Here is a 13,109-nt window from a genome sequence, read left to right as displayed (position 1 = left end):
TTTTTCTGTAACATCTCATTCTGACCACTAGTATTTTTACTTTGTTTCCTCTTAGACGTTTCCTTTATACTGACATTATTTTAACATATTAACTAAAGTTGCTGGAAGACTCACTTTTGGAGAATGTGTTCAGGGGATTCAGGGGTCGAGGAACAACTGCTCTTCTTGATCCCACACCCCCAGCCCCAACCCTCTCTCTTGGGCTAACAACCCTTTGTCTTGGGCCATGTTTCTGCAGGTTTCACGAAGTGTTTTATAGTGAATAGAAAGAGAGAGAAGGGAGAAAGAGAGAAAGAAAAGGATAAGGGGAGGTTACTCTTGTAGAATTGAGGCTCTAACTGGGGAAAGAGGCACAGAAGAGATTTTATAGAAATGAGTTGAGTTTTAAAAGCAAATGTGAATTAGATAGAAAGGAAAACTTCCACGAAACATCAAAGAAGACAGCTTGTGGAAAAGGTAGCAGAGTTTGAAGAAAGACTGGAAGTCCCGTGTGATTAGAGAGTGTGTAGTAGGTCATGGTACGGGGAGGGAAGAGATTGAGTGTGACAGGAAGTGGAGCCCGGCTGGGTTCAGAGTGATGCCAGGAACTGTGTTAGGGAGTTGGACACCATCGACCCTGTGACGGCCAAGAAAACCTCGTTGAGGAAGTCATCCTGTGGTTAGGGAATTCTCTTTGGTGGTAAAGTGAAGCAGCATTGGCTTAACCAGGAGTGATTGCAGGACTTGGTAGTGAATCGTGTTCCGGAAAATAAAGAATTAGAGTAATGGAATTACTTGTGGGTGTTACAGATGGGAAATTCAAACTCTTCTGAGTCATTGATGCCTTATGAGATGGATTAATGGCTGAATCTTAAAAAAAAAAAAAAAAAAAAAAAAAGCAGCCTTAAACAGAAGCCTATTCTTATACTATGAATAATCTTCCAGCAGTTAAAACACCTACAGTGATGAGTGGTAAATACTTAAAGTTGCCATTGAGCTTGGGACTTTCAGAGTTTTAGCTTCTCTGTAAAAATGTGAGAGTCTATGCTTGTAAAGTATTCACATCTTTTTAAAAGACTTGGAAGTGTTTATATTAAATAAAAGTGGCTCAAATTCTAGTTTCAATGATAATAGCCTACATTTTTTTTTTTTACCAGTTAAGTTTGATTCCTAAAGCACAACATTTTAAAATATGAGATCATTTTATGTTTCTCAGTATAGATGCCAGAAATGTTCTGCCTGGTTTCACTCATGAGGTCACAGCTGTATGTTTGAACATGTGTTTCAGAAGCGGTGGGATTAGGCTTGAGTCAGGAGGGCATCAGTACGCCCTACCACAGCACCCCCACCCAGGCAGACACGCCTTTCACAGCCCTACCCACACTCACTTCTGTGCCCATTTGCACGCTTTAGTGGGGCATGTGCTTGCCAGCGAATCCTGGAAAACCCCCTCCCAGGAGATCTTCAGTGTCTCCATTACGTGGAACGAATCAGATTAACCTGCTTTGAAAGAAGGTTCCAGGTTACCTTTCAGGCGGGTGTTAGCTGTGATTCTCAGATGTTCGTGCTGAGTTAGGCTTCTCGGGGGCAGACAGCGCTTACCAGAGCACAAACACACCGCACCGACATCCACATCCTCATCACCCTTCAGGCAGGAACAGAAGAGGAGAAAGAAATGCAGTTCTGTGAGGCATTTGGCAGCTACTGCGTTACAAGTTCTTTGTAAGTGATCCTCTGTGTCAAGCTGTGTCAATGCCCTCATCACCTAGAATTAGTGTACAGAACTGTGCTCCTAGGATAGACAGACATCGAGTGCCATTGCAACAGCAGGGCAAGTGGTAACAGAATGTGTGTGAAATTATTTTCTTTTTTAAAAAAATATTTATTTGAAAGACAGAGCTACAGGGAGAGAAGGACACATACAGAGAGATTATCCATCCGCTAGTTCACTCCCTAAATGGCCACAGCTGGCTGGGGGCTGGGCAAGGCAGAAGCTAAGAGCCCAGAGCTGCTTCTGGGTCTCCCATACAGGTGCAGGGCCCAAGGACTTGGGTTTTGCTGCTTTTCCAGGCAGTTTAGCAGGGAGCTGGATGGGAAATGGAGCACCTGGACACGAATGGAGCCCATATGGGTTGTCAGCATTGAAGGTGGCAGCTTTTCCTGCTGTGCCACTGGGCCAGCCCTGTCTTTGTTTCTTTAGGAAAAAGTATAATTGCCTATAACCATAACTTTTCACAACAGCATGAGTTATCTTAATGAAACAAAATTCGGTTTTCCTGGATTTCACAGTTTACACACTATTACATGCAGTAAATACGAATATTTTAGAATAGTTAAATTTTTAACTCATTGTCAAATGAAACAAGATTCTGAGCAACTTTGAGAAAAATCTGATGACTTCTTTTGAGAGAAAATATTTCCTCTAAGTCTAATAATATCAGGGTAAGAATAAAAAAAATTATTTCTGTGAATAAATTTATCTTAAATCCCATCTAAAAAGTCTTAGTGTGCCTTTAGAGGTACATCTTAGAGGAACAGTGATCGTCCTATATAGATATGTATACTGAGAGAGTTTTGTTTGTTTCCTCGGCGTTTGCTGATTCTCTGATTCAGTGGCACCTCCAGGGGCTGGTCTGGTCAGAACTGGAGTGTTTCCGCCACAAGCTCCCTTCACCTCTGATCACGGGTGCTGACTTTCCTCTTGGCTGAAGAAAGGCAGAGGCTCGGGTGTTCCAGGTGCTTCCGAGTATTAGCCGAGGCGTCTCTGGAGGATGAGGTAGGCAGGTCTGGGAGCCTTGCTGATTCTGTGCCGTCTCTCTAGGAACATGGACACGGAGATGACGCTGGAGCGAGCAGTGAGTATGCTGGGTGCAGACCACACGCCGCTGCCCAGGATTCCTGCCGCAGCCACGTTCATTCAGCACGAGTGCTTCCAGAAATCCGAAGCGCGGCAACGGGTGAGTGTCACCTTCAGGCCAGTGCAAAGCCCAGCACACGTCAGGTCCTTTGGCATGGCCCTGCACACAAAGCCGATCGTTACATACATTTTGTTAAAGAGTTATGTTATTTATTTGAAAGGCAGAGTTACAGAGATAGGGAGAGAGAGAGAGAGAGAGAGATCTCTTCCACTGATTCAGTCCTCAAGTGGCTACCACGGCCAGAACTAGGCCCGGCTGAAGCCAGGAGCCAGGAGCCTCTTCTGGGTCTCACATGTGAGTGCAGGGGCCCAAGGATTTGGGCCATGCTCAGCTGCCTTCCCAGGCACATTAGCAGGGAACTGAATTGGAAGTGGAACAGCTGGGACTTGAACCAACTCCCATATGGGGTTCCAGCACTGCAGGTGGCAGCTTAACTGGCTATGCCAGAGCACTGGCCCCTACAGACAATTTTATAAAGATTGATTGAATGATCTGAGTGGCAGAGAGTGGGAAGGAGAGAGAGAGGTTGATCTTCCAGCTGTTGATTAACTCTTCAAGTGGCCACAACAGTCAAAGCTGGTCCAGCTGAAGCCAGGAGCCAGGAGCTCCATCCGGGTCTTTAGCTGGGTCTCAAACTGTTGCTCTGATGTAGTGGCCTGATTTGCTTTTCCACAATGCCAGCCCCTCTATAAATTTGTAAAGATCTTTGTTAAGGCTCTTTAATGTAAAAGGAAATACTCATTTCAAAAAGTATTCCCTATAAATTAGAAACTTAGAAAGTAAAGCACTTGGGGCCAGTGCTTTGGTGCAGTGGGTTAAAGCCCCAGCCTGCAGCACCAGCATCCCATATGGGCACCGGTTCAAGTCCCAGCTGCTCCTCTTCTGATCCAGCTCTCTGCTGTGTCCTGGGAAAGCAGTAGAAGATGGCCCAAGTCCTTGGGCCCCTGCACCCACATGGGAGACCGGGAGGAAGCTCCTGGCTTGTGGCTTCGGATCAGCTCATCTCTGACCGTTGCGGTCATTTGGGGAGTGAACCAGCGGAATGGAAAACCTCTCTCTTTCTCCTGCTCTGCCTCTCTCTGTAACTCTTTCAAATAAATAAAATAATTCTTTTTAAAAAAAAGTAAAGCACTGTTCAAGCCTCCCCCTTAGCCTTTCTCCCCAAGTCCCCATTTAGAACCATCCCTGGAAGCACTTGCTGTCACTGACCTGTATACTTGGAGATTTTTCTTAGAGAGCTAGTTCATTTTAGACTATAGGTTTTTTTTTTTTTATTTTAAGAAATACATTAAATATAAGCATTGCTTTGTAACTTGTTTTTATTAAAGTTTATTAGCATTATAGCTTTTGATGAATAGCTCTGTGTGTGTGTGTGTGTGTGTATCTTTGCATACTTCTATAAGTATTGCTATAGGATGGAGCCTCAGAGATGGAACCAGTAGATGATTATATATTTGTTTTAGAACGTGAAACATTTCGGGTTAGGTGATCAATTGTAGTTAAAAAAAGGTATTGAGTGACAAGTCAGTCCTTCTCACTCTAAATGCCTATCTGTACCTTTCTCCCTCCCCGTTAGATATTCGGTATCTTTCTAGAGGTGTTTTATGCACGTAGAAACAGTTGTGTTGACATCCCTGCATGGGTTTTTAATAATTTGTGTATTTTCTATGAACTTTATGAAATATTCTAATATCATCTTTGGTGAAATATGTTTGATTTTGTTGCCCGTTCTTTTGTTTGATTTCTTATTATTGAACTCTGAGTGCTGTTTATACACTTGGCATATAATCTCCTGTTTTAGATATATGTCTTGGAAATATTTTCTCCCAGTTATACTCTGTCTTCCGGTGTCCTAACTTTTATTTTCATAGAATCAAATTTTCTAATTTTTTCCTTTATCTAGTTGATTGTACTTTTCATGGAGTATCCAAGAAATCTTTTTCTCATCCAAGGTTAGAAGATAATCTCTGGCCGGCGCCATGGCTCGGTAGGCTAATCCTCCACCTGCGGCACAGGCACCCCGGGTTCTAGTCCCGGTCGGGGCGCCGGATTCTGTCCCAGTTGCTCTTCTTCCAGTCCAGCTCTCTGCTGTGGCCCGGGAGTGCAGTGGAGGATGACCCAAGTGCTTGGGCCCTGCACTCGCATGGGAGACCAGGAGAAGCACCTGGCTCCTGGCTTTGGATCAGCGCAGTGTGCCGGCCACAGTGGCCATTGGAGGGTGAACCAACAGAAAAGGAAGACCTTTCTCTCTGTCTCTCTCACTGTCCACTCTGCCTGTCAAAAAAAAAAAAATCTGTATTTTCTTTTAGCAGCTTTATAAGTGTTAGATTTTATGGTTGGTGTATGGTCCATTTTGGGTTAATTTTGGTATATGGAAGTGGAATGAAGTTCCTTTTTTATTCTTTTGGCATATGTGTATCCAATTACTCAGCATTATTTGTTGAAAAGACTTCTTTTTCATTGATAATTTGTATACTTTGTTGAAAAGGAATTGATCACATATGTGTGAGTACTTCTGGAGAATATATTCTGTACACTGATGTATTTGTCTCTGTGTAAATACCGTGTTGTCTTGATTGCTATAGTTTTATAATAATTCTTTTTAAAATATATTTATTAATTGATCTGAAAGGCAGAGTTACACAGAGGCAGGGGGGGGGGGAGGGGTCTCTCATCTGCTGTTTCACTCCCCAGATGATTGCAACAGCCTGAGCTACACCATTCTGAAGCCAGGATCCAGGAGCTTCTTCCAGGTCTCCCATGTGGGTTCAAGGGCACAAGCACTTGGGCCATCTTCTACTGCTTTCCCAGGCCGTAACAGAGAGTTACATCAGAAGTGGAGCAGCTGGGACTTGAACTGGTGCCGATATGGGATGCCGGCACTGCAGGCGGCTGCTTTACCACTATTGCAGCAGCACTGACCCCTATAATAAATCTTAAAATTAGATAATGCTAGTCTTTGAACTGTTTTCTTTTTCAGAATTGCTTCAGATGTTCTAGGTCTTTTGTAGTTTGATTCACTTTTTTTTTTTTTTTTTTTTTTAATCTACCTCTCTACCTCCCTACCTCCCTACCTATTTGAAAGGCAGAGAGAGCAGCAAGGACAGTCCACTGATTGATTTCCCAAGTGGCCACCACAGCCTGGTCTGGGCAAGGCTGAAGCTCGGAGCCAGGAATTTTGTTTGGGTCTCCCACATAGGTGGTAGGAGCCCAAGTATTTGGGCCATTATCTACTGCCTTCCCAGAAACCTGGATGAAACCAGGGCTCTGTGATATGTCAGTGTCAACCCCTGCCCCACATTGCCAGCTCCCTCGGTTTGCATTTTAAAGTCAGTTGCAGTTCCGAATCAAACATACACATATACACAGACACACACACACACACTGCTAGGATTTTGTTTGAGATTACACTGAACCTGTAGATCAATATGGGGAGGGTTGGCTTTTTAATGATACTGAGTCTTATGACCCACAAATGTATCTCACCATTTATTTAGGTCTTCCTTAATTTATCTTATCAGGGTTTTCCTCTAGCAGTTTTCCATATTTTGTGTCAGATTTAACTCTAAGTTTCTTGTGTTTCTAGATGCTTCTAATAGTACTTTTTTGTATTTCAATTTTTGATTGCTCCTTGTTAATACACACACACAAACACACATGATTTTTATATATTGATCTTGCATTCTAAGATACTACCAAATTCACTTGTTAACTCTTTTTTTTTTGTATTTTTTGTATTTTTAGTATTTTTGTAAATTTTATCAGATTTTCTACACAGAACATCATGCCATCTGCAAATAAGGATAGTCTTGGTTCTTCCTTCCCAGTCTTTGTAGTGGCTGAAATTTTGAAAGAAGACTGAGAGTTAGCATATTATCCTGGTTCTGATCTTAGGGGAAGGTATTAAATCTTTTCACCATTAATTGTGATAACCACCTGGAGGGTTTTTCGTAAATGACCATATCAGCTTGGAGAACTTTACTCTTTTGTGGATATTAAAAAACGTGTTAATGTTTTTATTATTTTAATGTTTTATTTATTTGAGAGGCAGAGAGAATGCTCCCATACTCTTCTCACTTTCCAAATGCCTGCAACACCTCAAGCGGTGCCAAAGCTGAGAGCCGAAAACTCAGCCCAGGTCTATAGGCTGGCTGACAGGAGCAGAGAACCTGGGCCCAGCTTCCTGCCCGCATTAGCAGAAAACTAGAGTCGGGTAAGCGCAGGGATCCCAGCTGTGGCACCTCTACTATATGACATAGGTGACCCAGCTGATGCTTAACCACGGGGCCAAATGCCTGCCTCAAGCTTTTCCTTTCTTTAAAATCAGAAATGGATATTAGAATTTATTAAATGCTGTCTATGCAGCTGTTGAAATATTAGTTTTTAAAAAATTTTTTTTGAATGTTACCTGTTAGGATACATCACCTTGATTGATTTTAAAATGTTACCTCATTTCTGTTATTAACCCTGCTTGATTAGAAGGTACTGTCACTTTTTGTATTTTTTAAATAGATTTGCTAAAATTTTATTAAGAAATTACGGGGCTGGCATTGTGGTACGGCAGGTTAAGCCACAGCCTGTGACACCAGCCTCTTGTATGAGCGCAGGTTCAAGTCCCGGCTGCTCCATTTACTGACCCACCTCCCTGCTGAAGTGCCTGGGAAGGTGGTAGAAGATAGCCCAAGTGTTCAGGCCCCTGCTGTCCATGTGGATGTTCTGGGCTCCTGGCTTTGGCCTGGCCCAGCTCCAGCCATTGTCCCCATTTGGAGAGAGAACCAGTGGATGGAAAGTCTCTGTCGCATTCCTCCCACCCCCTTAACTCTTTCAAATAAATAAATAGGTCATAAACAAGAGAATTTTTATACCGATATTTATAAATGATAGAATCTGTAATTTCCTCTTCTTGTAAGGTCTTTGTGTAATAATAGGCTCATAGAGTACATTGAGGAACATTGTATTCCTCAATTTTAGGTAGAGTTGAAATAACTTGTTCCTTCATTGTTGTTTAGAATTTGCCAGTAAAGCCATCTGGACCTGAAGTATTCTTTGTGAGATGTTTCTTAACTACAGACCCAATTTCTTTTTCATTGATATGGGGCCACTTGGGCTGTCTCTTTCTGCCCTGGTAACTTTTGGTAGTTTGTGTCATTCGAGAGATCTGTGCCTTTCACCTGAGTTGCTCCAGCGCTCTGCATTTCTTGGTGTAGATCACTCCCAGTATCATTTCCCTGTATCTGAAGAATTTTCTGTAACACCTGTTTTAGGGCAAGTCTGCAAATGATGAATGATTTCAGCTTTTTTGTCTCTGGACAAGTTTTACTTGTACTTTTTTTTTTTAAAAATTATTTAACCGAAGTGGGTATGGGGAAGATATGTGTCTCTCTTCTACTGGTTCACTCCCCAAGTGTCCCCAACAGCTAGAGCTAGGCTAAGCCAAAGCTAGGAGCTGGGGAACTCAGTCCGGGTCTTCTACATGTGACATAGGGACCAAGCTGTTTGAACCTTCCTGTGTTGCCTCCCAGGTTACACATTAGCAGGCAGCTGGAATCGGAGCTGAGATAGGACTTGAACCCAGATACTCTTGCTATGGGATGCAGGCATCCCAACGAGTATCTTTACTGCTTATCAAATGCCTATATTTTCACTCTTTATAGAACCCCAAATTGGCAATTTTTAAATACCAGTGTTTCAAAGTTGTTGATCCACAGTCATCTCTGATTGGCAGTGCTTCGGAGAAGGAATCTGTCATCCTGATCTTTGTGCCTGCGTACAGAATGTGTTCCCCTGTGGCTCCTTGTGAGAGTTTTCTCTTGGGGGGGACATTGTGACATAGCAGGTTAAGCTGCTGCTTGGGATGCCGGCATCACGCAGTAGAGTGCTGGTTTCAGTCCCGGCTACGCCACACTTCTGACCCAGCCTCCTGTTAGTGTACCTAGGAAGGCAGCAGAAGATGCCAGTTCACCACATGCCAGCCACTCATCTGCCTTTTTTTTTTTTGTCTAATTTTGTTTAATGTGGAGGGAGAACTTAACGGTACATACGTTTCCCCTTGTCTTTTTCATTAATTTCACCCACAACTGAATACAGATATTAAAAAAAAGATTTATTTACATCTTATGTATTCATTCATTTATTTGAAAGGCAGAGTGACAGAGGAGAGAGAGAAAATGAGAGCCAGTCTTCATCCTCTGGTGCCCTTCCCTAATAGCAGGGGCTGACACAGGACCAGGAGCCCACAGAGCAGTCTGACCTGCCGCACTGCAGTGTCCAGCCACTGCAGAGCCGTTTAAACCTTCACTTTTCTCTAGTATTTTCAAAACATTCATATTAGTTTTCAAAGAAAAAGAAATCTTTCTGCACTTACGTTTTAGCTACGTATAGGAGAGGTAAATAAGTTACATAATTATAATTCTAGTACAGCTGACATAAAAGACTTTGGGGAACAATTGTGAGTTACTGATGGCAAACCCCGCTGGTAGAAAGAGGAGATCAGGGGCCCACAGGAAATCACTCTGTAGAAAAAAATAACTGGTTTTATGCACACTTTCACCACGGTCAGCACTGAAGGTACCCGTGACCCCAAAAGTTGTGGGAATTTTTCCCTACTGGCAAGGAAGGGGTTAGTTCTACAGCAGACGCTAGCAAGGCGTCCTCCCAGAGTGTCCTCTGTTTCAGTTCACTTCTTAGCTGCCCACCTGGAGACAGTGTCCACTCTCACAGGTGGACGCCCCAGGTTGTCCTGCCTGACCTGACCCATTCACTGGCTGTAAACTGGAGTTCCCACAGCCTCCTTCTTGGGTTTGATTGATTTGCTCGGGTGGCTCACGGAGCTGAGAGAAACACTCAGATTGGCTGGTTTGTTATGAAAGATTACAGAGTCTTCACATGGAGAGATGCGAAGGGCGAGGTACACGGGAAGGGACAGGAGTTTCCACGTCTCCTCTGGGAGCACCAGACTCAGCGAATTCAGCTGTACAGAGCTCCCTGAACTCGCTCCTTTAGAATTTTTGGTTGCTTAGTTGTTTTGAGAGCTGGTGGGCAGCAAGGAGAGGAGAGTGCATGCTAGCTCTCTCTCATCCACTGGTTTACCCGCCACATCTCACTTGCAGTGGCCAGGGATGGACCAGGCTAACATTGGAAGTGGAAGCTCAATCCAGGCCCCCCACACAGGTGGCAGGGACCCAAGCGCTTGAGCCATTACTGCTGTCTCTTAGGTTGTACTTTAGCAGGAAGCTGGAAGTGAAAGGGAGGGGAGCCCAAACCCAGGCACTCCAGTATGTGATTCAGGCATCCCTACTAGGAGTTTAACCACTAGTCCAAACATTTGCTCCATTTCTGGATTTTTACGGAAATTTAGTTATGTCAACACGATTGATTAGATCATCAGCCATTGGTGCTAAGCTTAGTGTTCAACCATCCCATTCTCTCTGGAGGCTGTGGAGTGGATCTGAAAGTCCCACCCCTGCAGTCCGTCGTTGGGCCTTTGTGGACCCAGAGGTGGCCAGTGTCCATCAGTTCATCAGCAGACAGAAGTCCACATCACTTTGGAGATTCCAGGATTTTAGTAATTACATGCTAACAAACAGGCACAGAGATGAAAACCAAATCCACATTCCACAGTGTCCCAGTACCTGACTGGCTTTAATCGTAATCTGCGATCAGAGTTTCACAGAGGAAAAGGAATGTAGTTTGTCCTGCAAATGAGGTAAACAGAAGTCAGACAAAGGAGCTGATACTCATTTTTTCACTTGAGTTTTATGAACTTATCGTAATATTGAGTACCTTTTTGTATATTTTTGGCCTTGTATTTCTTCAGTCATTTTTATCCATTGCCTATGTTTTCCTAAGATTTGTGTCTCTTTGTTAATGATTTGTAGTTTTTTACCCATGATTGCACATTAATGCATTGTTTTATATGAGGATCTTCAAAAACTTCATGGAAAATCTATTATGGAAAGGGTATAAATGAATTTCCAGATTTTTTGATATCAAAGTCAAATTTTAATTGCATTTTTCTATGAACTTTTTTAATTTTTGAAATCCACACTTGTATCTTCAAAATATTTATTTATTTATTTATTGAAAGGCAGAGAGGGAGAGGAGAGACAGGGAGAGGATATCCATCTTACGTCTGCTGGTTCACTTTCCAAATGGCCGCCATAGCCAAGACGGGCCCAGGCTGAAGCCAGGAGCCAACAGAAATTCTATCTAGTTCTCCCACATGAGTGCCAGGGGCCCAAGCACTTGGGCCATGGTCTACTGCCTTCCCAGCTGTGTGGTCAGGAAGCTGGATGGAAGCAAAGCAGCTGGAACTTGAATAGGCATTCCAGTATGGCCGCCTAGAGTCTCAGGCTTAACCCCTACCCCAGCCCCTCCATGGACTCTCTGAAGAACCCTTATATGGACATATGTCCTCTTCTGTTTTATTTATTTATTTTTCAACTTGACTTAAAGTATCCTTCATCATTCAAGATTTAACAATTTTTATGAATTCAAATTGTCTGCTTCATGGCATTTGAATTGCTTTAAAAGGTCTATCTCTTCATCTAATTGTTTTCACTCTTCCACAGGAAGAATGAGCAAGTATTTTTAAAAATAATTAACTAGTAATTAACTTATACATATAGGTAAATACATGTGGGCTGAAAGTTGATCTTTCTGTGGGAGTCACAGAAGTTTAAATCTTTTTTGTCCCCACTTTTTAAAAACCAAGCATTATTATAGGTGCTTTCATTTTACAAGATGAAATTTCTTGAATTTTTCTTTTGTTGCCTGAGCTGGGCCAGATTTCCACTATCTCTTGAGTTACTAATATGATTATAAATATTTTGCTTACACATAGGACTGAACTTCTGTTTGTCTTCTAAGCTCTTCTTCAGAGGCAAAGCTACAACAAAGACTGATTTTGAGAACAATAAAACATGAAAATTGTAACCAAAGCTGAAAGTGAATATGCTTGGTAGAAGAAAATCTAAGAATTATAAGTTGTAACCCAAGAACATTGACAAAACCCTGCTAATATTAAGCATGATTCTATATTTTTGAATTTGTGTGGAAGACACTTATAATGTGGACAAAGAGCAACATTTTAAATCACAGTACTTTTAAAAATCAGTGGCAACTTTCTAGCCCCTGTCCTGGCTTCTGGCTTCGGATCGGCGCAGCGCAGCAGCCGTAGCAGCCATTTTGGGGGATGAACCAATGGAAGGTAGACCTTTCTCTCTCTCTCTGTCTCTCTCTCTCTCTCTGTCTAACTCTGCCTGTAAAAAAAAAAAAAAAAAAAAAAAAAAAAAACTTAGCATTTGACACTCTCTACCTCCTCCTTTTTGAAACACTTTCTTCTTTTGTCTCACAGTCTCCTTGTTCTTTTTCCACCTCTCTTCTTCCTCTGCCTTTCCTCTGTGAAAAATGTGTATTCTCCTTGTCCCTTAAATATCGTGTCCTGAGGCACTTCCCTGGAACTTCTCTTGTTGAGCACAACTCCCTGATCCTGCTTTACCATTCTGGTTCCATTGTGGCCTAGATTCTATGACTCACAGTCTCCAGCCCACGTCTCCTCCTGAGTTGTACAGCACGTGCCCTCTGGTTACCTGGACATCTCCACTGAATTCCACCTCGGCTTATAAAGCCATTAGCACATTGTCTTCTGCTTTTCTTCCCTCTAGCTTGCCTTCTAAGCATGTCCTTCCTGCTGGGTTGGAACCCTAGTGGGTTGAGTGTGAAATTCTAGGATTCGCAAGGGGGCTGAGTTTGAAGTCCCAGCACCACAATTAGACAGATGACCTTGAGCATGATACTTTCTCTTTCTGAACCTCAGGTTTCTTGCCCATGTGGTGGGAATAATAGCCCTGGCAGCGAGAGTTGCTATGACAATGCAGTTGGGTGATGGTACACCTCCTAGCCAGACTAGTCACTCCAAGCATGTCAGCAAATGCTGGTTCACCCAGAGAGTGTGACACCATGACCTCAATGGTCTTAGAATGTTGTTTTGCCTTGCCTTTCATGTTCACTCAGTCTTTAAATCCTACTGATGCTACTCCTAAAAGTGTATTAAATTCACCCACGTCTTTGCCTTGCCACTCAGTGCTGCTGTCCTGGTCCCTGTCACCACCATCTGTGAATCCAGCTGCCTCCTAATTAATGTCCCTGACTTCCATCCTATCCACTCCTAATTCAGTTTCCTCACAGCAGCCACGGAGACTTTTCCAGTAA

At 42.9% G+C, this 13,109-nt stretch overlaps 1 protein-coding gene across 2 annotated transcripts in view; it reads left to right on the top strand.

The window, feature by feature from the left end:
• The window catches only part of PKP2 (plakophilin 2), a 94,173-nt gene that overhangs the window by 20,873 nt on the left and 60,191 nt on the right, over positions 1 to 13,109 (top strand). For both annotated transcript variants that reach the window (XM_062195059.1, XM_062195058.1), the window contains exon 4: positions 2,801 to 2,936. In XM_062195059.1, coding sequence (XP_062051043.1) covers positions 2,801 to 2,936 — 136 coding nt within the window. The remainder of the gene's footprint in view (positions 1 to 2,800; positions 2,937 to 13,109) is intronic.

The sequence above is a fragment of the Lepus europaeus genome, chromosome 6 (assembly GCF_033115175.1).
Source record: "Lepus europaeus isolate LE1 chromosome 6, mLepTim1.pri, whole genome shotgun sequence".
Classification (NCBI taxonomy): Eukaryota; Metazoa; Chordata; class Mammalia; order Lagomorpha; family Leporidae; genus Lepus; species Lepus europaeus.
Note: the sequence above shows the minus strand (reverse complement) of the source record. Positions and strands in the feature narration are given on the sequence as shown.